This window comes from Mercenaria mercenaria, chromosome 2 (assembly GCF_021730395.1).
Source record: "Mercenaria mercenaria strain notata chromosome 2, MADL_Memer_1, whole genome shotgun sequence".
Lineage (NCBI taxonomy): Eukaryota > Metazoa > Mollusca > Bivalvia > Venerida > Veneridae > Mercenaria > Mercenaria mercenaria.
In genome coordinates this window covers 98,018,727-98,041,821 of record NC_069362.1, presented here as the reverse complement: position 1 = coordinate 98,041,821, position 23,095 = coordinate 98,018,727, and the positions used below count along the sequence as shown (strand labels likewise).

At 34.0% G+C, this 23,095-nt stretch overlaps 1 protein-coding gene across 1 annotated transcript in view; it reads right to left on the bottom strand.

The window, feature by feature from the left end:
* Positions 1 to 23,095, bottom strand: part of LOC123564671 (uncharacterized) — a 93,889-nt gene that overhangs the window by 55,043 nt on the left and 15,751 nt on the right. Inside the window, exons 2-9 of the mRNA XM_053527398.1 lie at positions 22,341 to 22,520; positions 20,180 to 20,359; positions 19,511 to 19,696; positions 15,138 to 15,317; positions 10,600 to 10,785; positions 8,796 to 9,097; positions 7,205 to 7,380; positions 4,062 to 6,335 (exon numbers count right to left, since the gene is read on the bottom strand). Of these exons, the coding sequence (XP_053383373.1) occupies positions 4,062 to 6,335; positions 7,205 to 7,380; positions 8,796 to 9,097; positions 10,600 to 10,785; positions 15,138 to 15,317; positions 19,511 to 19,696; positions 20,180 to 20,359; positions 22,341 to 22,520 (3,664 nt within the window). The remainder of the gene's footprint in view (positions 1 to 4,061; positions 6,336 to 7,204; positions 7,381 to 8,795; positions 9,098 to 10,599; positions 10,786 to 15,137; positions 15,318 to 19,510; positions 19,697 to 20,179; positions 20,360 to 22,340; positions 22,521 to 23,095) is intronic.

Sequence of the window (23,095 nt, the reverse complement as noted above, 5' to 3'; positions counted from 1 at the left end):
TAAAACTGTGAACAGCGTCGTTTAGGATAAACGCTTTGTCTACATTTCACTCAGCGTAGCACAATCAAGAGAGTGAAAGAAATTGACACTCTCGGCCAATCAGGCAGAGTGTTACATAAATCTTCCATTTTGATAAATTATTTATAATGCGCTATCGAGTAGTTTGATTTGCAAACTGAAGTCACGTGGCATAGGTAACGAAAACGAATTTAGACGGCGTCGCCGAAAAAATATGGGGTTGACCATAATGCAGTGAAACCATGGTCACGTGACTGAGACACGTGATGAAAACGTTAATATTGCGTAGGTAGACATCAGGAAATACCTACTTTCACTTTCATTTTACAAAGCAGCTTTCAATCATCTTCTGAAGCATATAACGTAGCTTAAAATCATCTGCGGACATTCCTTTTTACAGTCAACCATAAATAAAGCTTATATCTGGCATGAAAATGGCCTTTACTAGGCGGGAAAATTGCACTTTATATTGATATGGACTACATTCGAGTGGACCACGGAGGCATATCCGGCTAATTGCCCCCTTCATGCCTCTAGGTAAATGCCTACATAATAGAGTACCTCCTTTTTGAAGAATATTCAATTTCTACCATAAACCTACCTTGACTGCAATTTTCAGGGGGGCGTAGGTTCAAGCCCCACCGGGACCAAAATTTTTTTTCCTTATTTTCCTTTTTTTTCTTGTAAGTTTTTACTTCTTACAAGACTTGTTATTGATTTATTGTACAAAAGTGGAAAAAAATTCATTTGATAAACGATTTCTTGCTGTTCAAAGTGAATTTACCTCTAAAACAGAAGGGGTAGAGTTAGACATCTTTAAAAAATACTGAGTTACATGAGGTAAAAGTTCTCTATTTTGCCTTCATTCTTTAGATTACATATTGTGGAAGAAATGTAGGTAGGTTTTACTTCTGCCCCAAAGTTATTTTTGAATGAAGTGAGCAAAATTCAAAACAGACCCGCAGGATTCGACCTTAAGTTTTCAATGTTGGAGTTAGAATTCTGTCTCATTAAATCCGTTTACTCGAGGCACCCTAGAAATAATGATACTGACAGTTTTTATTTTATGTTTTATAATTGTTTACCAATAGTTTGATATTTCTTTCATAAAAAATAACGGTATAATGAATTCTCTGCAAAAATGTTGGATAAAGGCCGCCATTTTGAAATTTGTCTCTACTTGAGCTTGAGGAAATACCATAAATTACACAAAATTTATAAAAAACGGCACGGTAAAAGTTTTTAAAAATTTGCAATTAAGTGCAAAGCACTGTAAGAATATACCCAGCAAATGCTGTTTTTTAAACATTACTGTAAGGGGCCTAATACCTTAAAATGAAATTTGGGCACAATGGCTATGAATATTTTATTGTCATAAAATAAATCATTAAAAATAAGTACAAATAAATTTAAAAAATCTGGCCGCCACGGTTACAATCAGGTAACACTTAAATCAAAAGTCATTACAGAAGTACACTTTGAATCTGTCGAATGGTTGAAATTCAAATTATTACCTACTGATTTTTCAGCTCCAATCAGTCGAAATTGAACATCCATCAATATTTTCAATGCCAACGAGCAACTTTCATATCAGGTTTATCAGGTGTGTGACGTTACAAATGAATTAATGGATGACTTAGTTACAACAAGTATATTTACGATAATTTTCAAATTTAACCAGCCAAATGAGCAAAATATATATTGTTTTGTAAGTAAAATAACTGACGATAAACTTTTACATTATTCACTCGTTGATTTTTGGATATTTTTTTGCGAATTAATACTGCATCTCTGATGTCACGCTAAATCTTCTCTGCAGAAATCGTGTATGTTTTTAGATACAAATTTGGAAGTCTAGTAATTCATACTTACAGAATAGTATTCAGTTTCACGATAAGAAGATACATACATTTGTACCTTGAAGAGTGCAATATTTGCATAAATATTGTTTGATCCCGAAGATGTCACTCTTTGCCACATAGCGACCAGCACAAAGATGCACTCTTTTCGTGACTTTTTATTTTAGGGTTACTTTATAGCAGGTGTCATGGCTCAATTAATCTACGTACAATTGTTGTTTTGTGTTTTATTCAACTGAACTGATCATTTAACAATGTATCCATTTTCATTTAGTTCTGTCCAAATTTGGTAGAGATGAAAACAAACAAGAAATATCTTTAAAAATGATAGTCGGCGAATTGTAATAAGGAAAGAAGTTTATGAATTTTTCATCTAACATTCATCTTTCATCTAACATTTTGCAAAACTAAACACCGCACTTTAACAATTTAAATGGTTCTCTTTTAATTTTTCGCAAAGGTTTCGTAGGGTTGCAATTTTGTTTCGTTTATCCTTAGACGAATAATTACAGCAGTAGTTTGATGAAGATTCATGAAGCGGTTCTTGAGAAGAGGTCATTAAACGTGTTTATATCTTTAGCTAAATTGGTCCCTATCCCCATTTGTAACAAAATAGCAGGTGACCTTACGATATTGTTACACATCGAGTTTGATAAAAAAATCCATTACAGTTTAGTGATTAATGCGAAGAAAGGCATTTCTATTTTTAGCTATAGTGGTCCCTAATAGGGCCCAAGTTCCTATATAAATAAATTTGGAAGAGGACCTTATAATGATGCTCCAGACCAAGTATGACAAAGATCCAAGCCGTTCATGAGACGCTGTATAAAGGCTCTAGCAGCCCCTAAAAGGGGTTAAATGTCCCAGCTGAACAAAGTTGGCTGCGGGCCTAATAATGATGCTACAAATCAAGTTTGATTAGAATACATGACCCGGAAAAAAAATCAATTAAAGGATTTTTTTATTTATTATTTTTATTTATTTCTAAAATAGGCCAACTGATCCCGCTTTAACAAATGCATATTCGCTATTCATGAATCTTTGGACAATGACGTCACACCTTTAAAAAGTGAAGGTCAAGCAAAACATACAATTGTAATTATTTCAATATTTCTGTTTCATAAGCAAAGTTTGACTGTAGTCATATCACATAGATAAACTGTATGCAGCGTACCTTCATTTCAGTGTAATGAGATTCAGTCATTATATAGCATATATATAATAAAACAGATTTCAACTGAGTTCAATATTTGCATACCATACTAAAGAAAGATATTCATATATAATAAATCAGTTAAATAATTTATAACAAATATATCAAAGCAAGCAAGTACTCATTTTAATATGCAATCTGAATAAGTCACAAAAGCAAGAAACCTTTTCATATACAGACGACAATTGTAACAAGAAAAATCTTTTAAAAAGCAAATCTCTACATAAAAGACTCTTATCACACCCTTATTCATGTGATACGCAGACCGTATTCAGCTCTTTCTTTAATTTGATATATGTTGGTATTTGAACAGGTTTTTATCATATGTATTAAACTTACTTATCATTTTGAGATATATCAATATTCTTGCTAAATATACTGAGCCAAAGTTAGCTTTAAAACTGTGAACAGCGTCGTTTAGGATAAACGCTTTGTCTACATTTCACTCAGCGTAGCACAATCAACAGAGTAAAAGATATTGACACTCTCGTCCAATCAGGCAGAGTGTTGCATAAATCTTCCATTTTGATAAATTATCTATAATGCGTTATCAAGTAGTTTGATTTGCTAACTGAAGTCACGTGGCATAGGTAACGAAAACGAATTTAGACGGCGTCGCCGAAAAAAAAAGGTTTGGAGTTAGTTGAGTGTATAATGACGTCTTATATTCATTAAAACATTCAGGTTAGTATTGAAATATTGTCAATGGTTAATGATTTAAAAATACAAGTTAAAAATATGAATATTGTGATAAATGAATACAATATGAGTTAAAATTCATATTGTATCAAGGCGTTTCCTTGAAAACAAAACTTATTTCAAGAAATTTATAAGAGTGGAAATCATCTCTTATACTTTTTCTAAACTAAAAACTTGTTTCTATTCGAATATTGTAAAGCTACTTTCAACACTAGTTGTGTTTGTTTAGAACGTAAACCTGTTTTGGTTGTCATAACAATTCAAAACCTTACCTTTCACATGCCCAGCTAAAAGTGAGGTCAGCAGATTCTGGAAACACGGGATCATAAGACAAAGTGTAAGCATCAACTGTAACAGACCCTCTTTTGATATATCTCCGTTTATTTCCCACTATCTCAGCATGGGGCGGTGGCATCACAAATTTGGCATAAGTAGGCTCAAAGATGCAATTATTGGGTTCTTCGATGAAGCAAACTTGGAGGGTGATGTGGTACTTGCTTTCCGCTACAAGACCACGTGTGAACAGTAAACTTTGCCGAATTTGTTCTGTTTCTCCTAAAGGAAAGTTGACTTTCCAAAGATTTGTTTGAGTTTTCTCAGTTGTGTTGGCAACAATTTCCAAACGGCTGAATATTTCGGTATCAAGTATTGAGGAAATATACATAGGTGAATTCGCCTGTGAATAAAACCTGTCAAAGAGACCGGTAAATAGGTAATCTTGGCTTGTTACTGTTATTTGTGTTTCAAGATTAGTGTCATTGATCAAATTCCAGCAATAAATCGTGATTGTGTGTCTTCCTAATGCAATATACTGAAAGTTAAACAAAAAAGGACTTGCATAGGTAACTTCTTGCGACATAGGCCCGTACGTGTCACGTTTTATCGGGTCGCCCATATTCCAATTACAAAACAGCTTTGGAAGGTAAAGGTCGTCTTCTTTAATCCTTAACTTAGCGTCAATTATGCCATCTGGAATTGCAACAGTATAAGGAATATCGGTTGTGATAACGACTGGATTATCACAGGTCATGTTCATATTATCCACCTCTATGTATGATCGATTATTTGCAACAACTTGCACAAGATGGTAGCCATATTCTGGACATAAATGGTGGATGTCACAGCTAGACAAACCAGAAGAACTACACTGTTCATTAGCAGTAGTGTCGTCAAAATCTATTGTGTAAAGTGTAGTACCTTCCACGCCATACATTGTATATCGCACAAACGTTGTGTCAATAAACTGCACTGTGATATTGTATTCAAAATACATCAAACCAAGTCGCAAAGAATAAGTAAGTGTGTTACTTGTACTTGTAACTTGTGCCTCCACAACTACGGTGACAGTGTAATTACCTCGTTCTGTGTACAAGTGACTGTAAGTTCCCTTGTCGTACGATATCGGAGAGCGTCTTTTTCTAGAAGTGCTCGCTTCTCCATAATCAAAATCTAAGTAAACCAAATGAGGAATCAGCATAAACCCTCCATTGTCGATGTGGAAGTAGACGACAACGGCGTCAGATACATTAAGGGGAACAGGATTGTGGAATACAAGTGACAAATCCGACGCAACAAATTTGCTGACTTTTATGTCAAATGTGTATGTATGGTTACTGACGTTGTTGGAGCAATTAAACGTCGCGTTGAACAACCCTTCTATGTGATAATTGTGTGAATACTGAAAAAATGAGCTGTCGTAAATAAGATTCTCAACAGTTCCTGTACCATCATCCGGATCAAATGTACAGGTACCATTTGTTGGTTCGGAAACACCATCGTCCAAAGTTATGTTTAAAGATAGACTCATAGATTGTAGAACAGACCAAGGGTATTTCTTTCCTAACGGTTCAAGTGTGTAGCCAGTAGCTGGTATAACGTTCTGAACATGTACAGCAAATTGTTCTGCCCGGTTGTATAACTGTTCTCCATTTACAGCTCTCCAGCTCACTATGTACACACCAGGACTTGTAAACACGTGCGTAAACGAAGTCAGATTATATTTATTGTATAAAATACTATCAGCAACATTCGAATCTGTCGCTCCATCACCATAATCTATTGTATATTTGAATCCATAATTTGGAACATTCGTGAAGTTAAACTCAGCAGCTGTGTTTGTAATAATGTACTTTCCATTTATGAGTTCTAGCTCTAATGGTAAGAGTGTGTCCCATATTCCCATGTATACGCTATAATCTTCAAATCCTAATATGCTTGTAAGTCTAGCCTCTACCACAAAGTTACCTTGCATATCAAACAAATGACTGTAAATATGACTTTTATCCACTCCGTAAGCTTCATCAATAAAAATTTCATCGGTTACAAAATTTCCGTGCTTGAAGTTGATAGAGATGTTCACGCCATTCATTGGTAAATTAGCTGTTTGCATTAGATGAAGATCGAACTCTACTGGTTCAGTTGTGTTTCCTAATGAGTTTTTGAGGGTGAAGTCGAAGTTGTTGATGCTATAGAATACTTCAACAAACACCTCGCTTGCTTCGGAACTGACCAGATTCCTGGCAGTGACTGAGATGTTATATGTTGGCCTACAAAACATAAGGCGCGGATTTTTAGAAAATAACAACAACCTATTTCTCATACTGTGATGTATACAAAATGTATATACACTATAGCATTTATTGCTTTACTAAAGGCAATTCGTATGTGGCTGTGGTAATCATCTAGATAGGTAGAAAGGTATTTTACATTAATATAAAGGGCCTAACACACATTTTAACATTTAAAAACGTTTTGTACTAAAAACGATAATTTTAATATGATATGTTCCCAGTTGATGATGCGATTTGTGTATAAACATGATCCGATAACGATTTGATAAGGAAAATAATTCTTTGTAGATAAAAAATGTACAGTTATTTCTTTATGTCTGCATATAGTTTGGAGGCGACATTGTTGCAAAGTAATGAAATATTTTAGCGACTTCATATCTTATCAGAGCACCAGAGATGTCTCCGAATTGCCAATGAAACATAGTCTGTATAGAGGATGTTTGGTCTTTTTAACAATACAGTATCATGAAACATACATAATATTACAAATTTCCAAATAGTGTTTCATATGCGATTATATTATGGATTTGTGTAATTATAAAATTAGGGTTATCCTCATAATGACTGAAGTCAGTGCTATGGGGACGTTAGGGGTTTTGCATATTCCATTAATTCTCATGAACAGACTCAATCAACCCGAGTCTTCTACTATTTCTTTCCTTGGTTACACTTTATTCTTCCAACTTCTTTAAAATGTTAGTATATGTCAAATAATATAATTCATGACACTTACCATTAACTGCATTAATTAACAAAATTCAATGAAATATAATTTAACGATCATTTTCACACTTTATTACTACTTTCCCGTCACATAAGGAAAATATTATAGTATATGCACTCACTTAGTAAACGCATATGCCAGATTACCAGATGTAAATTGTCCGGGATATGTCTGTGTTTCTGTAACAGTGTCTTCCATTTTCCAGTCAATGGTGACACTAGTCCCTAATGTTGCAGTTGCAAGGAAATTATATGTCTTCCCAACAGCCAAATATATCATTGTATGGTCTAAAACTGCCTGCAATTTAAATGTGTCTATGTTATTCTGATATCAACTTTATTTAAAATAGATCGCTTTGATTTAGTTATGTGTCTATCCGCATTTGTTTAGGCTCTTTCCAATGTCTTGTTGGTGCCAACCGCATCTGTGGATGTATTGTATGATTTAAGATAGCTTTCTCTTGCTTAGGTGTACATATATTGATCTTTTTATGTATCTTTTATTTGAAAATCAGAGATTACTATTTTTAGTTATATTTCAACATGTTTAAAACGTTTATACCGTTAAGCCATGTTAAATTGTGAGTCTCTTTATTGATAACATTCAAGAAAGTATACAATGAGATCAGAAATATATGTACATATATTTTCCTGTTACAAGAACAAACGAATTTAAAAGTTATTGATTACATTTAGTCTAATAAACAATGCAATACATAAAAAACAACATGAGTTCATCAAATTTCAGTGTAAAATAAACAATTTGACTTCTTAATTTGAGACATATTGAAAATATTACATTACAGTTTTCACAGACCTGGAAGAAAGAATAAATTCATTTGCATAAAAAAGATAAATAATAAATGACAGTCTTAACATTATGATTATCTCTTTTAGTCTACATATTCATCGAAACTGAGTACTAAAGTACAAAATGTGTCTTGAAATGTACATTTAAGAAGTAGCCGTATCACTGTCAAATGGATCATTAAAACATAGAATATTATTAAAATCAAAAGAAATAAACACCAGTTTACGAAGCGTTTACTTAATTATAATTACAAAACAACAGAAAGTAAAAGATACTCTGTAATCAGCTATATAGGAAAACCCATACTGATCGTTATCAACTGTTTTTCTAGTAAAATGTATGAAAACCTTAAAATGAGCAAACCATTTTGTACAAGTTAGATAGATCTAGACCACCTTTGAGAAAAGGAATGAATTACAGAAAAGAAAGCTTTGTTCACAGATTTTAAAATTTGAGATTATGTATTCATTTACCTTCCCATTAACAAGATGAGTGTCTATTCAAATGCTTGAATCGGTTATCGAGGAAATAAATGGATTTTAAGTAAAAACCGTGACGTCATACTATCCCTGTATGTCATACATGACGTCATTCTGGACAGCGATGTCGGTGACGTCAATAGTAATGTTTAGTAATGCGTTACCATCGTACAAAATAATTGTGATATGCTAACAGCCGGTTCCGACTTCAAAATCTAGTTCAAAATGGGCTATATTGGTTGTCAGCGCGTACTGTTTTATTTACAGTTCAAGTACGTTAATGGCAATTAATTAATTGCGCTTTTATGAATTATATATTATTGATTTTCTATCTTAAGCATATTTAATAATATTCCGATAAACACGTATATTTAATAATGTGATAAAAACCCTTAAAACAGAGTTAGAATCTGCAACACTAACCTGAAAACCGATAATTTCATCTCCAAAAAGTACGTCCCTTTCAACGTCTGGGAAAGTCCTTTCACCACGAAAAGGGGAGAGGGTACAAATGTATTCACCAAATTGTGTGTTCGCCGTCTGCTTCACTGTCATTATTAATTGGTTTCCACTTATAACATGACTTGCATCTATTAGATCTGGATTACATGCTATAGTGACGTCACATATTCCGTCAAAATCAAATACCGTGTTTGTTTCGATGACGGTTGTGTTAAACCAAGTTACGACAGGCTCGGATGAATTTAATGTTATCTGATGTTGAACTGCAATTACAATACATTTTCATTATAAATTACCTCAAAGTATAGAACGAACTGATTTTCAAATCAAACTTGTATATATGACTCGAAATATTTCATGCGATGAAATGGCATCATATTTTGATAAAACATATCCTTCAGCGTTTAAACAATTCACCATATGAGCCGTGCCATGAGAAAACCAACAAAGTGGGTTTGCGACCAGCATGGATCCAGACCAGCCTGCGCATCCGCGCAGTCTGGTCAGGATCCATGCTGTTCGCTTTCAAAGCCTATAGCAATTAGAGAAATCGTTAGCGAACAGCATGGATCCTGACCAGACTGCGCGGATGCGCAGGCTGGTCTGGATCCATGCTGGTCGCATACCCACTATGTTGATTTTCTCATGGCACGGCTCATATAGACATATTTCAAGAAATTTAAAAGTTGATGTACAATTGCAGTAGATCAATAAAGTTGACATCTAAATGATAAGCAACAGTCATTGTTTAAATCGTATTGTAGGCATAGAAGTACAATTAAATATAATTACAAAATGTTTATATCAATGGCTTTACCTGTTGTGTCCTCTGATACCGGATCATAAATGTGAAATTTGTTAAAATGTAGTATCTTCAATACAAATTACTGAGTGATATTTCACTTAATTGTCGAATTGTTAAAAGTTGTCAATAAATAAATTGAAAAAAAGTCTTAAAGTGAAGCAATTGCAAGTCACACACACACACACGCACACACACGAATATAACTGTATTTGTCGTGAAATCAAATTGTTTTACTATATCTATAGTCATTTTCATTTTTATCTTTATTGTGTCAGTGCAAGGACAATAAAGTAATGTAATATATGTGTTTGTAATTTCCTGATAAATACCTAATTTAGGCAATAGTTATTATTCCTTTCAATCACATATAAATAAATTATTTAAAAACTATAAACAGAACTTTCTTAAAATATACATTTGTAAACTAAATTTTGATTATTTAAAGAACAAAGAAGTTTATGCTTTACTTCATGATTTTCTATCTCTGAAATTTTAAGGGTCTATCTCTACATATTGCTTGTAATACGAATTGTATGAAGTGTATTAGATTTGATCACTTGGCTATCGGACATGAAGACATGGGTTTTACTATAAAACTACGACAGCAAGTTGAAGTGTTAATCACCTGGTATTTAGATATTTAGTTTATCACTAAAACAGCAGTAATCTATCAGAAATTTCGTAGCAAGAAGAAAACAATATATGATTTCAAATATGAAAGCTTGATGTTCAAACATCAGATAAAGGAGCCATCTTTATAAAGACGGCGAGTGAAAACAATTAATTCGGGCTGTCAAATGTGTACATTATGACTGTTGTCAAATATAACTGTTTAAATCAATTGATGTGGTAATATAGTGTTTAACTACTGCTTTTCTGTAGAATGATAACTGAAATCAAATCAATAGACATAACTACATAAATGAAACTTTAAAGAAACAATTTAAAGTGAAAACGTACCTGAGCAGTCTATATCTAAGGGAGGGAATGTGCCACTTTCATTGCAGGTCGTTACATTTCCACCTGACACGTAATGATAGCCCGGATCACACGAGTAACTGATATCGGTATTCCAGTCGTGCTCAACCAGACCATCTGGCACGTAAAATGTGTGCGGGATAAGATCTGGGGGGTCACATGTTATGACTGAAAATAAATATGCATATATGTAAATTTGAAAACGAATTTACAAAATAGATTTCTGATTAATAATAGGTGGATCTTGTTAATTCATTGTTTTCTCTTTTCGTTTTCCAATGGTTTGACCATTCATCATACATTTTATTCTTTGTAAGGTTAAAATAAATAGGTCATCAAAATACTAAGTAATCAATAAAATGAAATGAACGGACAGTACTCAAATAACAAAAAAATAGTGTTCGCTCTATGAAAGATGTTTTGCTTTAAAAAGCGCAATCAGGCTGTCAGCAAAACACTGATCTGCAACTGTTCTGCCTTTTTCTTTAGCAGAAATACAAAACAGGGTCAGTAATGTCTAGAATTAGCGACGTTAGTCGGAATTTTCAGCCTCTTGATTTAATTTTCCCTATTTCCGCATTGGTTGGCATGTCTGATTTTCATTACAACTTATAAAAGATAAGGCTTTTTCGTACTTAGTGTGATTGATTGACGTGAACATTTTTGCTGGTACTAAAGAATAGTAGAGTTTTAGTTTATACATAATTTATTTTAGGTCGGTTGTGAAGGAAGTTGTACAACTTATATTAATCACTCTCGACACCTCATTCCTGATGGAATCCATCGCCATGAGGGTATGAGAGAAGAGGCCAGTTTCCCTTTTAATGCTGAGCGCCAATCAAGGGAGCTACTGGTACCATTTTTTTACGTCTTTGGTATGACGCGGCCGGGGATCGAACCCACGGCATCCCGCACTCGAAGCGGACGCTCTACCACTAGGCTATCGAGGCGGTTGAGAGTAGAGTTTTGTATTTTACATATGCCTAAAAATATAAACTGAGCACAGCTGCTACAAAATGTACTTTCTATGCTCTCAGTAAAAGCATGGATTGTCTTTGTGGAGCTTGCAGCATTTTTGCAGTATATTACATGTCACACTAGCCATATAAGGCGTCTAAAAGCATTATACTTTTCAGTATATTATATGTAATGATCAAGCTTTAAGACGCGTGTCTATGTAAACAAATATAAATGATGTTGTATTTAGTTTCACTTTATTTGCCTTTGTACATATTTGTCATGTTTGTATGTTACATTAAGCAAATTATTGTATCATGAAACAAAAAACGTGTCTGTTTGCATTACTTAATAAATAATACTGAATCTCTTTATACTGGCATAACACCTAGATGACTAAAATATAATATTAATAAAATGCTGAACAACAGACAGGATTTCGAAAAGAATATAGCACCACATTGACAATGCTTCATTCTAAACTATGTCATAACAAGGCAGTCTGAAAGACAGCTAAATCCCCCGCCACTGCTATGGATAGTGAAAGGGTAAACCTTTTATTTTAGCTGTGACCTTGACCTTGAACTGACATGGCTGACTCATGAATTCTGCACAACGTCTTGATGAGGTGATCATTTGACCAAAGTTTCATGAAAATCCTTCAAGGGGTTTAGGAGATACAGAGCTGAAACCTTTGACCTTCAGTTGTGACCTTGACCTTGAGTTGACATGGCTGACTCATGAGTTCTTGATGAGGTGATCATTTGACCCAAGTTTGATGAAAATCCTTCAAGGGGTTAAGGAGATACAGAGTGGACACCAAATGGAAGGCTCAAACCTTCGACCCTTAGTTGTGACCTTGACCTTGAGCTGGCATGGTTGACTCATAATTTCTGCACATCGTTCTGATGAGGTAATCATTTGACCCAAGTTTTATAAAATTCCTTCAAGGGGTTTAGGAGATATAGAGCGGACACGAAATGGAAGGCTCAAACATTTGACCTTCAGTTGTGATCTTGACCTTGAGCCAACATGGCTGACTCATAAATTCTGCACATCGCCTTGATGAGGTGATCGTTTGACCCAAGTTTGATGAAAATCCTTCAAGGGGTTTAGGAGATATAGAGTGGACACAAAAAGGAAGGCTCAAACCTTTGACCCTAAGTTGTGACCTTGACCTTGAGCCGGCATGACTGACTCATGGGTTCTGCACTTCGTCTTGATGAGGTGATCATTTGACCCAAGTTTTATAAAATTCCTTCAAGGGGTTTAAGAGATATAGAGCGGACACAAAATGGAAGGCTCAAACCTTTGACCTGGAGTTGTGACCTTGACCTTAAGCCGGCATGGCTGACTCATGGGTTCTGCACATCGTCTTGATCAGGTGATCATTTGACCCAAGTTTTATAAAATTCCTTCAAGGGGTTTAGGAGATATAGAGCGGACACAAAATGGCAGGCTCAAACCTTTGACCTTGAGTTGTGACCTTGACCTTGAACCGACAAGGCTGACTCATAGGTTCTGCACATCGTCTTGATGAGGTGATCATTTGACCCAAGTTTCATGAAAATCCTTCAAGGGGTTTAGGAGATATGGACCGGACACGATTTTGTTACGGACGGAAGGACGGACGGAAGGACGGAAGGACGGACAGACGGACGGAAGGACGGACGCAGACCATTCCTATAATCCCTCCGCCACGGCGGGGGATTAAAAATTGTTAGCAAAAAAAAAGGGGAAGCTGTATGTAGCATTTGTGGACTTCAAAAGGCTTTTGACCGTGTCAGCTATGGTCTGTATTAAGAAAGAGTGGAATACATAGTAAACTATTTAAATCTTTACAAAGTGTATACAAAATTGTAAAAGCATGTGTTATAACAAACACTGGACATTCAGAAATTTTCAACTGCCCAAATGGTTTAAAACAGGGATGTTAATGAAATACAACACTATTTATACTTTATTTAAACGAACTAGTAGAACGAATAAATTCTTCAGGCTATACAAGTATACAAGTATACAACTGTTTCCAGACGTCACTCAGATTTTATCGTTAATATTCGCAGATGACTTAGTACTTGTAGATACTGCCAGAGGCTTACAGAGACTATTAAATCTTTTGAGTGATTTCTGCATAGAAAGGGGTCATAAATGTAATATCAAAAAAGACTAAAATTTTTGTTTTCAAAAATGAAGGAAAATAAGCACGTACTGAACGTTAGAGTTACGATAATAGGCCAATTGAAATAGTGACATGTTTCTCATATGTATGGTTAAACTTTACTAAAGAAATTCTCTTTGTAATATGGCTAAGGAACACGCACTGAAAGAAAAGAGAGTTCTTATACCTGTACTAAACAAACGTTATCATTATGGTCAACTGTCAAAATGTGTTTATCTTAATACATTTGACACAAAAGTTACGCTAGTGCTCTTGTATGGTGCTGAAATTTAGGGAACACAAAACGCAGGACTCAGCTGAAATTATATATCAGCATGCGTGTAAACACTATATGTGCGTCAAACAAAGAGCATCTAATATGACAGTACTTGGCGACTGTGGAGACATTCTTTATATATTACAGCAAAATACGGTGCTTGAAAAATTGGCTTAAAATCCTTTATATGCAAGATCACAAATTAGTTACCATTGTATTGAGTCTTATTTCACTAATTTATAAAGGATGAAAATAAATAAAATATTTTATAATATCTATGTTTATCTAATCAATAAAGAAACTTAATGACAAACCTTTTCCAGTTTCATATCATATATCAAATCTCTGCAGTAGTCTGCATTAGCCATCAGCATAAGCACATTACTTAGAAAATAGGTATGCATGAAAGATATTTTTAAAGACTTCAAAGTTGTCTGTAACAAATTTTTATCATGATAGATCATAATGGACCAAAAGGTTGCTTTATATTCTGAAAACTTAACATTGCATGAAGTACCACCGACCCATGATGTAAAAATAATTCAAAATGCCTATAACAATTATGAAGTCTGACAAATTTTATCTCAAAACTTTTAAGCTTGTTTATATTTGTTATGTCAGTTTTATTCAAAAGTGTGATTATATATGATTATATAGTTTAAGGCAGCTAAAAAAGAGACATATTCTACGCATCGCGGTAGCAACAAAAACAACAAATTATTGCAAATCTTCGCAAATATTGCTGCTTAATAATTGCATAATTATATTATACCGTTTCAAAATACACACTATAGAATTATAAGTAAGTTATAACATATTTTCAGTATGTAAATATATTACTGAATGACTTTTGTAACAAATACTTTATGTAATCTTCCGTGCGCTTCCTTCTTTATAAAATCAATGTCAAGAAACCCATATAAAATCAAACTTGCATTCTGTTTCAATATTTTGATATCGTTTTATGATACAATATCAGGCTATGTTTAACATTATATCAGATTTTGATTCATAAAATGTAAATAATACAGGATGACGTTGTTCTAGAAATTGAAGTTTTAAAAACAAATCTAACATTGGATGATTGCAATTGATGCATAACTATCTTGGTTTTCATTTACTTACTAACACATTGCGGTGTGATTCCAGTCCAGTTACCGTCATTTTGGCATGTACGGTTCAGGTCTCCAGAACTGTATTCATATCCCAGGATGCATTCATAAATTACGTAGTCGCCAAACTCGTGAAGAATTTTGTCAGGTGTTGTGGTCATGTAAGTCGAATTTTCTTGGAAACATGCCGCAACTGTGAAATTAATTCCATTTAATAAGTCCAATACGGACACCACCGAGAAACGTTTAATATAGTATAAACACATTGTGCACAGACCAATATACTATCATCAGCTATTTAGTTAAGGAGGTAGGTTACCTTGTTACAAGGGTAAATTCAAGTTAGTTTAACCGCAGCATTTGTTTGTATTTCGTGTAATATGAAGTTTTACCTGCTACATTCTCAATTTCGTTTGTCTCTGTCCCTTCAAATTCAATTTTTATCTAGGTTTGAAGAACATGACCCTCTAAAGGTATTTCATATTGAAAGAAGAAGGAAAATACGGACATTTTACACTTTTCAGTGTATTTTAGTTTCATTGATATCCGTAGAAGTCTGCATAATTGATAATTTTACTAGTATGCACGTTAGCTTTCTGATATAAGCTTTAAATGCATATGTCGCGGGGCTCGTGTTTCCATGGTAACGCATTTTCTCTCATTTTTAAACTACTATGTATAAAAATAGGGGTTTTCGACGGCTTAAGTGGCATTCTGTTAATGACTAACATGGAATATTTGGGAAATATTATAAGCAAAATACCATGCACTTTACATGGTACCCTATTTTTCTTAAAGTTTACAGTAACCATGGCAACAGAGATGTTTAAAATAGCTTATATCTTGCTTTTTGTCATAATTTCTTATAAAAGAATATTAAATAAGATTATCTTTCTAGTTAATGTAGCTTTAAAACATATTATTTCTAACGTAAGTTATATTTTCTTGTTATTTGCATTGATTCAAACAAATTTCACAGCTTAGAATACATACGGCAGTACTCCTCGCCTGGCATTTTTCATGGAAAAATCGTTCAGCATGCTGATATTATTCTAATGGATATTGTTGAAATGAAAATAAAAAGCCGAAGCTGTGTTTCTTAAATAGACCAGTGTCAACGCTTTTGAATTTTACATTTAGATACATAGGTCACGGGCTTCGTTTCCATGGTAACATCAATTAAATTTAAGGAACCACATTTTTCTACTGAAATTTGAACAATTTTAGATCTTAGTTTTAGTATATAAGTAACAAATTATCAATGGAACCCGAAAAATAGGTATTACAAATCAAACTGCTAGCTTTTTTATTTGAAAATGGCCGTTACAAGTAACCTTTCATCCAACTATATTCCAAATTACATTGGTTACCATCATCCATTTTCTTACAATCCGCATAACGTTTCAATATAACTACATAAAAGAAGCAAAATATTGATGATTATTCAGAGCAAAAGATTCATAACAAATATTTCAGCAAATATTTGTTATTTGAAGATAGTTAAGATAAAGAAAATGCACAGAATTACGTACTTTCAAGATAAAAGCTATTAATTTTGCGCGGTAACTGACACGTAACGTCATGACGTCAATGACGTCATTTTAAGGAGGTAGGTTACCTTCATATTTGTATGTGCGCATGTCCAACCGGAAGCTAACGTGACGATTTACGACGACGTTTACGACAAACTAAATGTGTTTGTATATTCATTCTTCTGAAAACAAATCATGAACCTGTCTCCGATCTGATGCTTTATGGTTTAATAATGCAGAAATAATGAATAAATTGCCGCAGAAACGCTTCAAAACAATGTTGCCTTAAAATGACGTCATTGACGTCATGACGTTACGTGTCAGTTACCGCGCAAAATTAATAGCTTTTATTTTGAAAGTACGTAATTCTGTGCATTTTCTTTATTTGAACTATTTTCAAACAGCTATTATTTGCTGAAACATTTTTTATGAGTCTTTTGCTCTGAATAACAATCAATATTTTGCTTCTTTTATGTAGTTATATTGAAATGTTATGCGGAATGTAAGAAAATGGATGATGGTAACCGATGTTATTTGGAATATAGTTGGATGAAAGGTTACTTGTTACGGCCATTTTCAAATAAAAAACTTGCAGTTTGATTTGTAATACCTATTTTTCAGTTTTCATTGATAATTTGTTAGTTATATACTAAAACTAAGCTCTAAAATTGTTCAAATTTCAGTAGAAAATTGTGATTTCTTGAATTGAATTGATGTTACCATGGAAACGAAGCCCGTGACCTATATATCTAAATGTAAAATTCCAAAGCGTTGACACTGGTCTATGTAAGGAACACAGCTTCGGCTTTTTATTTTCATTACAACAACATCCATGAGAATAATAGCAGATGCTGAACGATTTTTCCATGAAAAATGCAAGACGAAGGGTACTGCTGCAAGTATTTTAAGCTGTGAAATTTGTTTGAATAAATACAAATAACACGAAAATATAACTTACGTTTGAAATAATATGTTTTGAAGCTACATTAACAAGAAATATAATTTAATTCAATATTATTTATAAGAAATTGCGACAAAAAGCAAGATATAAGCTATTTTAAACATCTCTGTTGCCATGGTTACTTTAAACTTTAAGAAAAATAGGGTACCATGTAAAGTGCTTGGTATTTTGCTAATAATATTACCCAAATATTCCATGTTGGTCATTAACAGAATGGCACTGAAGCCGTCGAAAACCCCGTTTTTATACATAGCTGTTTAAAAATGAGAGAAAATGCGTTACCATGGAAACACGAGCCCCGCGACATATACATTTTAAGCTTATATTAGAAAGCTAACGCGCATACTAGTAAAATTATCAATTATGCAGACTTCTACGGATATCAGTGAAACTAAATTACACTGAAAAGTGTTAAATACCCGTATTTTCCTTCTTCTTTCAATATAGAATACCTTTGGAGGGTTATGTTCTTTAAACCTGGATAAAAATTGAACTTGAAGGGCCAGAGAAAAACGAAATTGAGATTGTAGCTGTTAAAACATCATATTACACAAATTACAAAAAATTGCTGCGGTTCAACTAATTTGAATTTACCCTGGTAATAAGGTAACCTACCTCCTTAAGGCAACATTGTTTTGAAGCGTTTCTGCGGCAGTTGATTCATTATTTCTGCATTATTAAACCATAAAGTATCAGATCGGAGGCAGGTTCATGATTTGTTTTCAGGAGAATGAATATACAAACACATTTAATTTGTCGTAAACGTCGTCGTAAATCGTCACGTTAGCTTCCGGTTGGACATGCGCACATACAAATATGAAGGTAACCTACCTCCTTAACATTTTGTTGGGGTAATGTTTTTGTTTCACTTGAAGTTACTTAATTTATAGCATGATGTTCTGGGACAAATCTCAATGCTTGTTCTCTCTTTAAGATATCCTTGAGGCATCCATCCCAGTTTTCTCGTGGACAAAACTGATCTCATTTCACATGAATTAGTAAACTGTATATTTTAAATTGACAAAACTTTCTAGTATGCGTTGTAGCCAGCCTAGTAACAAACTCGCATTATATTAGGTTTAGGCAATGCTGTACAAATCTTTTGCTTTGTGTCTCCACCTGTAAAGTCAGTGTAACGTTTGTTACTTACACATACTTAAATTTCTATCGATGCCTCCATCACTTAAAAGTAATGCTTTTGAAAATTGAACAAAACTATGTACAACTACGCAAAAACGCTTGTCCAGAAGACAATATAAATATAACTACTGTTTCCTGGCATGTTTTAACGATGCTACATTGTGTTTCTAGTCAAAATGCATAAGGTTAGTTAGCAATACTTGGAACAAATTGTTGTATGCTACGGTACCGCCTCGATTCACTTGTGACACCTTAATTTTCATATTATTCTTCAGAAGCAGAATAAAAATGACAGAATTGTTTTGTCTAGCACTTCTCCTTAATACACATTACATATAGTTGGCAATGTTCGCGATGATTCACTAGGCATCTAAATTCTGTCATAAAATGCAGTTAATACATCACCATTTGTTCTGAATCCTACACGGTACGTGAATCATATTCTTTAAACTTACATTTGTTTACAACGAACGTTAAATCTATTCTTGCCTAAAACTGATTTGACATTGAATATTGTTTCTTATGTATAATTACACCAGAAACATTACATTATTATTATTATAATTAATTAACTGTGGTGAAAAGTAAAAACACTCATATTCTTTAAAACGTCAGAAATTTAGCCAATTAACCCATTGCCGACGAACTGAACGAAACGCGTTATCACTCGCATGTTGCAACATATGAGGAACATATTAAAGGTCTCCGAGCAAAAAAAAAACAGAAACGTGTGAATAAATGAATGAAACTTACTTGTGCAGTTGGGTTCATTTCCAGACCAACTAAAATCTTCTTTGCATGTGCGGGTCAGGTTGCCGTCTGTATGATTGTATGCCAGATCACAACTATATGTTATGTCTGTGTTGTAATCGAATTTCACCACTGATGGCGGTGTGTACGAGGAGTGCTGAACAGTTTCGGGAAGATCACATCTTACAACTATAGATATCAAATGTGTTTACAAGTGTCTGTATAAGATTTGAAAGTCGCGACAATAAATTAAAAAAAAATTGTTGTTATCTTTTTTGTACCAGGCATTCCTTTTAGAAATATGTCTGCATTGTGCTTTTAAATAAAAAGATCTCGACCTAGATTTTTGCAGCTTTCGTTTCAATGTGTAAGTAATTTATCCCATTAGTATGTCAATAAAGCTATGCTTTTTTATAAAAGAAATATCGTCTTTTTATGGGTTATACTAGAACATCTATGTTCGAACCTTTAAATCAACGTCATAATGCTAATTTCCTACAAGCAACTTCAGGTACCATGCACGACCTATCAGTATTAGGTTGTGTATGTTTTCAAGTGTCCAAATAGAACAGAAGATAAAACCATCATAATAAAGTTTAGGCAAATGGAAACATGAAATTTTATCAATTCCATGTGTCTTTGATTATCAATACCTGTGCGGAACTGACTTACGTGAACAACTTGGGAGAGTACTGGTCCATCCGCCATTAGTGAGACAGGTTCTATTCGCATCTCCTGTGCTCATGTAGTATCCGAGGTCGCATGAATATGTTATAGTAGCGCCAAACTCGGTCGTTAAATCATCGGGATCATATTTTCCATCGGTTATGTTCTCTGGTAGACATGCAGCTACTGCAATTGATATCATAATCATTGTGAGTCACATATTTTACTTGACTATAATAAGCAATAAGGTGTCCGTGAGTAAAAGTGTTTGATATTACATTTAAAATGCGATAGGTATTTCAACAACAACACATATCATGTATAGTTTTTTTTATCTCATCAACGTTTCGCTAACGCCTTAATCAGGATAATACACATACAAATATAAACAACGGACGTGACGTAAAACTGATAACGTAACGTCAAATGGCGGGAAAACGTTAATCAAAATATCAAAATGCAAATACATATAATTATATACATATAATTAGTACAAGATACTATCCCGGATATGAAAATACCAAAAATTTCCTATAGTAAGATTACATAAAAAAGCGGCGATAGGAAAAAACGGAATAGTACCCAGAGTATATGTGTAAATGCACAACTGCACATGCATAATATTCATGAATTTAATCTATTGTAAATAGCAGTTTTGAATTTAATCCTTCCGGACCTTTTGTTTTTAGTTTATGGATCCAGAAAGTTTCTTTACAGAGACGGTCAATATTATTTTTCACAATATCAATCGGCATAAATGAGAAGTCATTCATACAATGATTATTTGCATTAAAGTGTGTAGCAACATTGGAAGAGAATGCAGAGTCAATGAAATTACATATATCAAATTTGTGGCTGTTCATACGTTTGGAAACAGGTTGCATAGTTTGTCCAACATACTGCATGTTGCACTTTTTGCATGTTATTAAGTACACTACGTTTTTAGTTTGACAGTTCATGTTGTGACGTAAATTGAATGTCTCCTTTGTAACGTGACTCGTAAATGATGTCCCAGTATTAATACGCGGGCAATGTGAACAACGGTTTCTTTTACAACTTTCAGATGCGCAAATGTTCGTACTGTTAGTCGTAAACTCTGAGCTTATCAAAAAGTCTTGCAGATTCTTAGACCGATTATACGCTACAGTAGGTTTGTACGTATTCTGCACAAAATTAACACCTTTGTTATTTGATAACTTCAAAAGATCCCAGTATTTATTAACTGAACGGCCAATATTTGGTAACGACGGATTATATACCACTGTGAATGGGAGTACATTTTTCTTGTCTCTGGTTGAGGAATTTAGTGCGTCACTTTGTGTCATATTTTTTTTTATTACATTTAAAACAAACAATTTTATTTGTTTAAACATTTCTTTTCCAGCTGTGTAACAAGTTTTATCAATTTTACCCGCGTTTATGCTAAGTTTTGATGTCACAATGTTTATGCTAAAATACAAGACTTCTGATTAATTAACATGAAAGGGTATATATTTTTTGCAATGTACATCATTTTATTGACTTTTAATGAATTTCCGATTATTTATAATTCCTGTTCTTCGAGTCCACCCTTATATTTCAATAAACATCTGTAAAATATCAATAAAAGAATTATATAAACTTTAAGATAAAGCAGTGTCTGCCCAGATTATTTACAATACATATGAGCCGTGTCATGAGAAAACCAACATAGTGGCTTTGCGACCAGCATGGATCCAGACCAGCCTGCGCATCCGCGCAGTCTGGTCAGGATCCATGCTGTTCGCTATTAGTTTCTCTAATTCCATTACGCTTTGAAAGCGAACAGCATGGATCCTGACCAGACTGCGCGGATGCGCAGGCTGGTCTGGATCCATGCTGGTCGCAAACCCACTATGTTGGTTTTCTCATGGCACGGCTCATATATACGTAAGCCCACGACTAACAGTGCTTACCGTAGTTACAACAGATTTCTCGGTCATCAAACTAAACAATGCTGTGTGCAGCATGCCTTTTTGTTTTAATATTCATGACAATAACTCATAACCTTTAAGTTTATAGTCAATTAATTGTTAAAGTTGGCATTTTTGCCCGACCTATGCCCTACTGCCTGTCTAAAATTGGACAAAGATAATCGCTTCTGCAATGGGTTTTTGCGTAACCTTTCTTGATAGTCTAAATGCAATACCTGTACAAACTGGCAGTGTATTTGTCCAGTACCCTGTATCGTTACATGTTCTAACTAAATCCCCAGAGGTGTGGTTGAAACCCAAGTTGCAGGTGTATGTGACGCTCGTACTGTAATTGTATTGTGCCAGATCAGGATCAGCGGTGCCATTTCCTACTTCTTCTTTCGCACAAGTGTTGACTAAAGAAGAAAAGAACAACAAATTGAACAGCCTCATTGTCTCATCTATTTGGTTTAATCAATACATCAGCATAAAGTTATATCATCAATTTTGTGCTTTTTATGTATTTTACAAAATTTAACACACAAAAAAAGATATTTGAAAATACCGCAATGTTGTTAAATCATTAGGTTCAACGGAAATATACGACCGAGACGATCAAATTAACGCGGAACTTTCCGAGACTTTAATCTAGACTCAACCTCTTCAAACATTCGGAAAATACGGAAAGTCATCTATAATGGGAATCATAATACGACAAGGAACCAGATGATTTTGATTCCGACTCGCCCAGGCAAGGCGGTATTACGATAGGATTTTACTACGAAAACAAGCTAAAACCTCAAACATTTCCAAAATCAGTAAGTGTATGGCTTCCAGCTTCTCCTTTCAGAAAAGTGACGGGATCCGCCATCAGCAATGAACGCAAAACGAAACAAATGAAGGAAGGTTTCAGTTAGGCGGAAAGAAACATTGCGGCTTTAATTTATGTCTTTACTGTCAAACAAAGATCCAAAAAATTAAAAATCCCTTG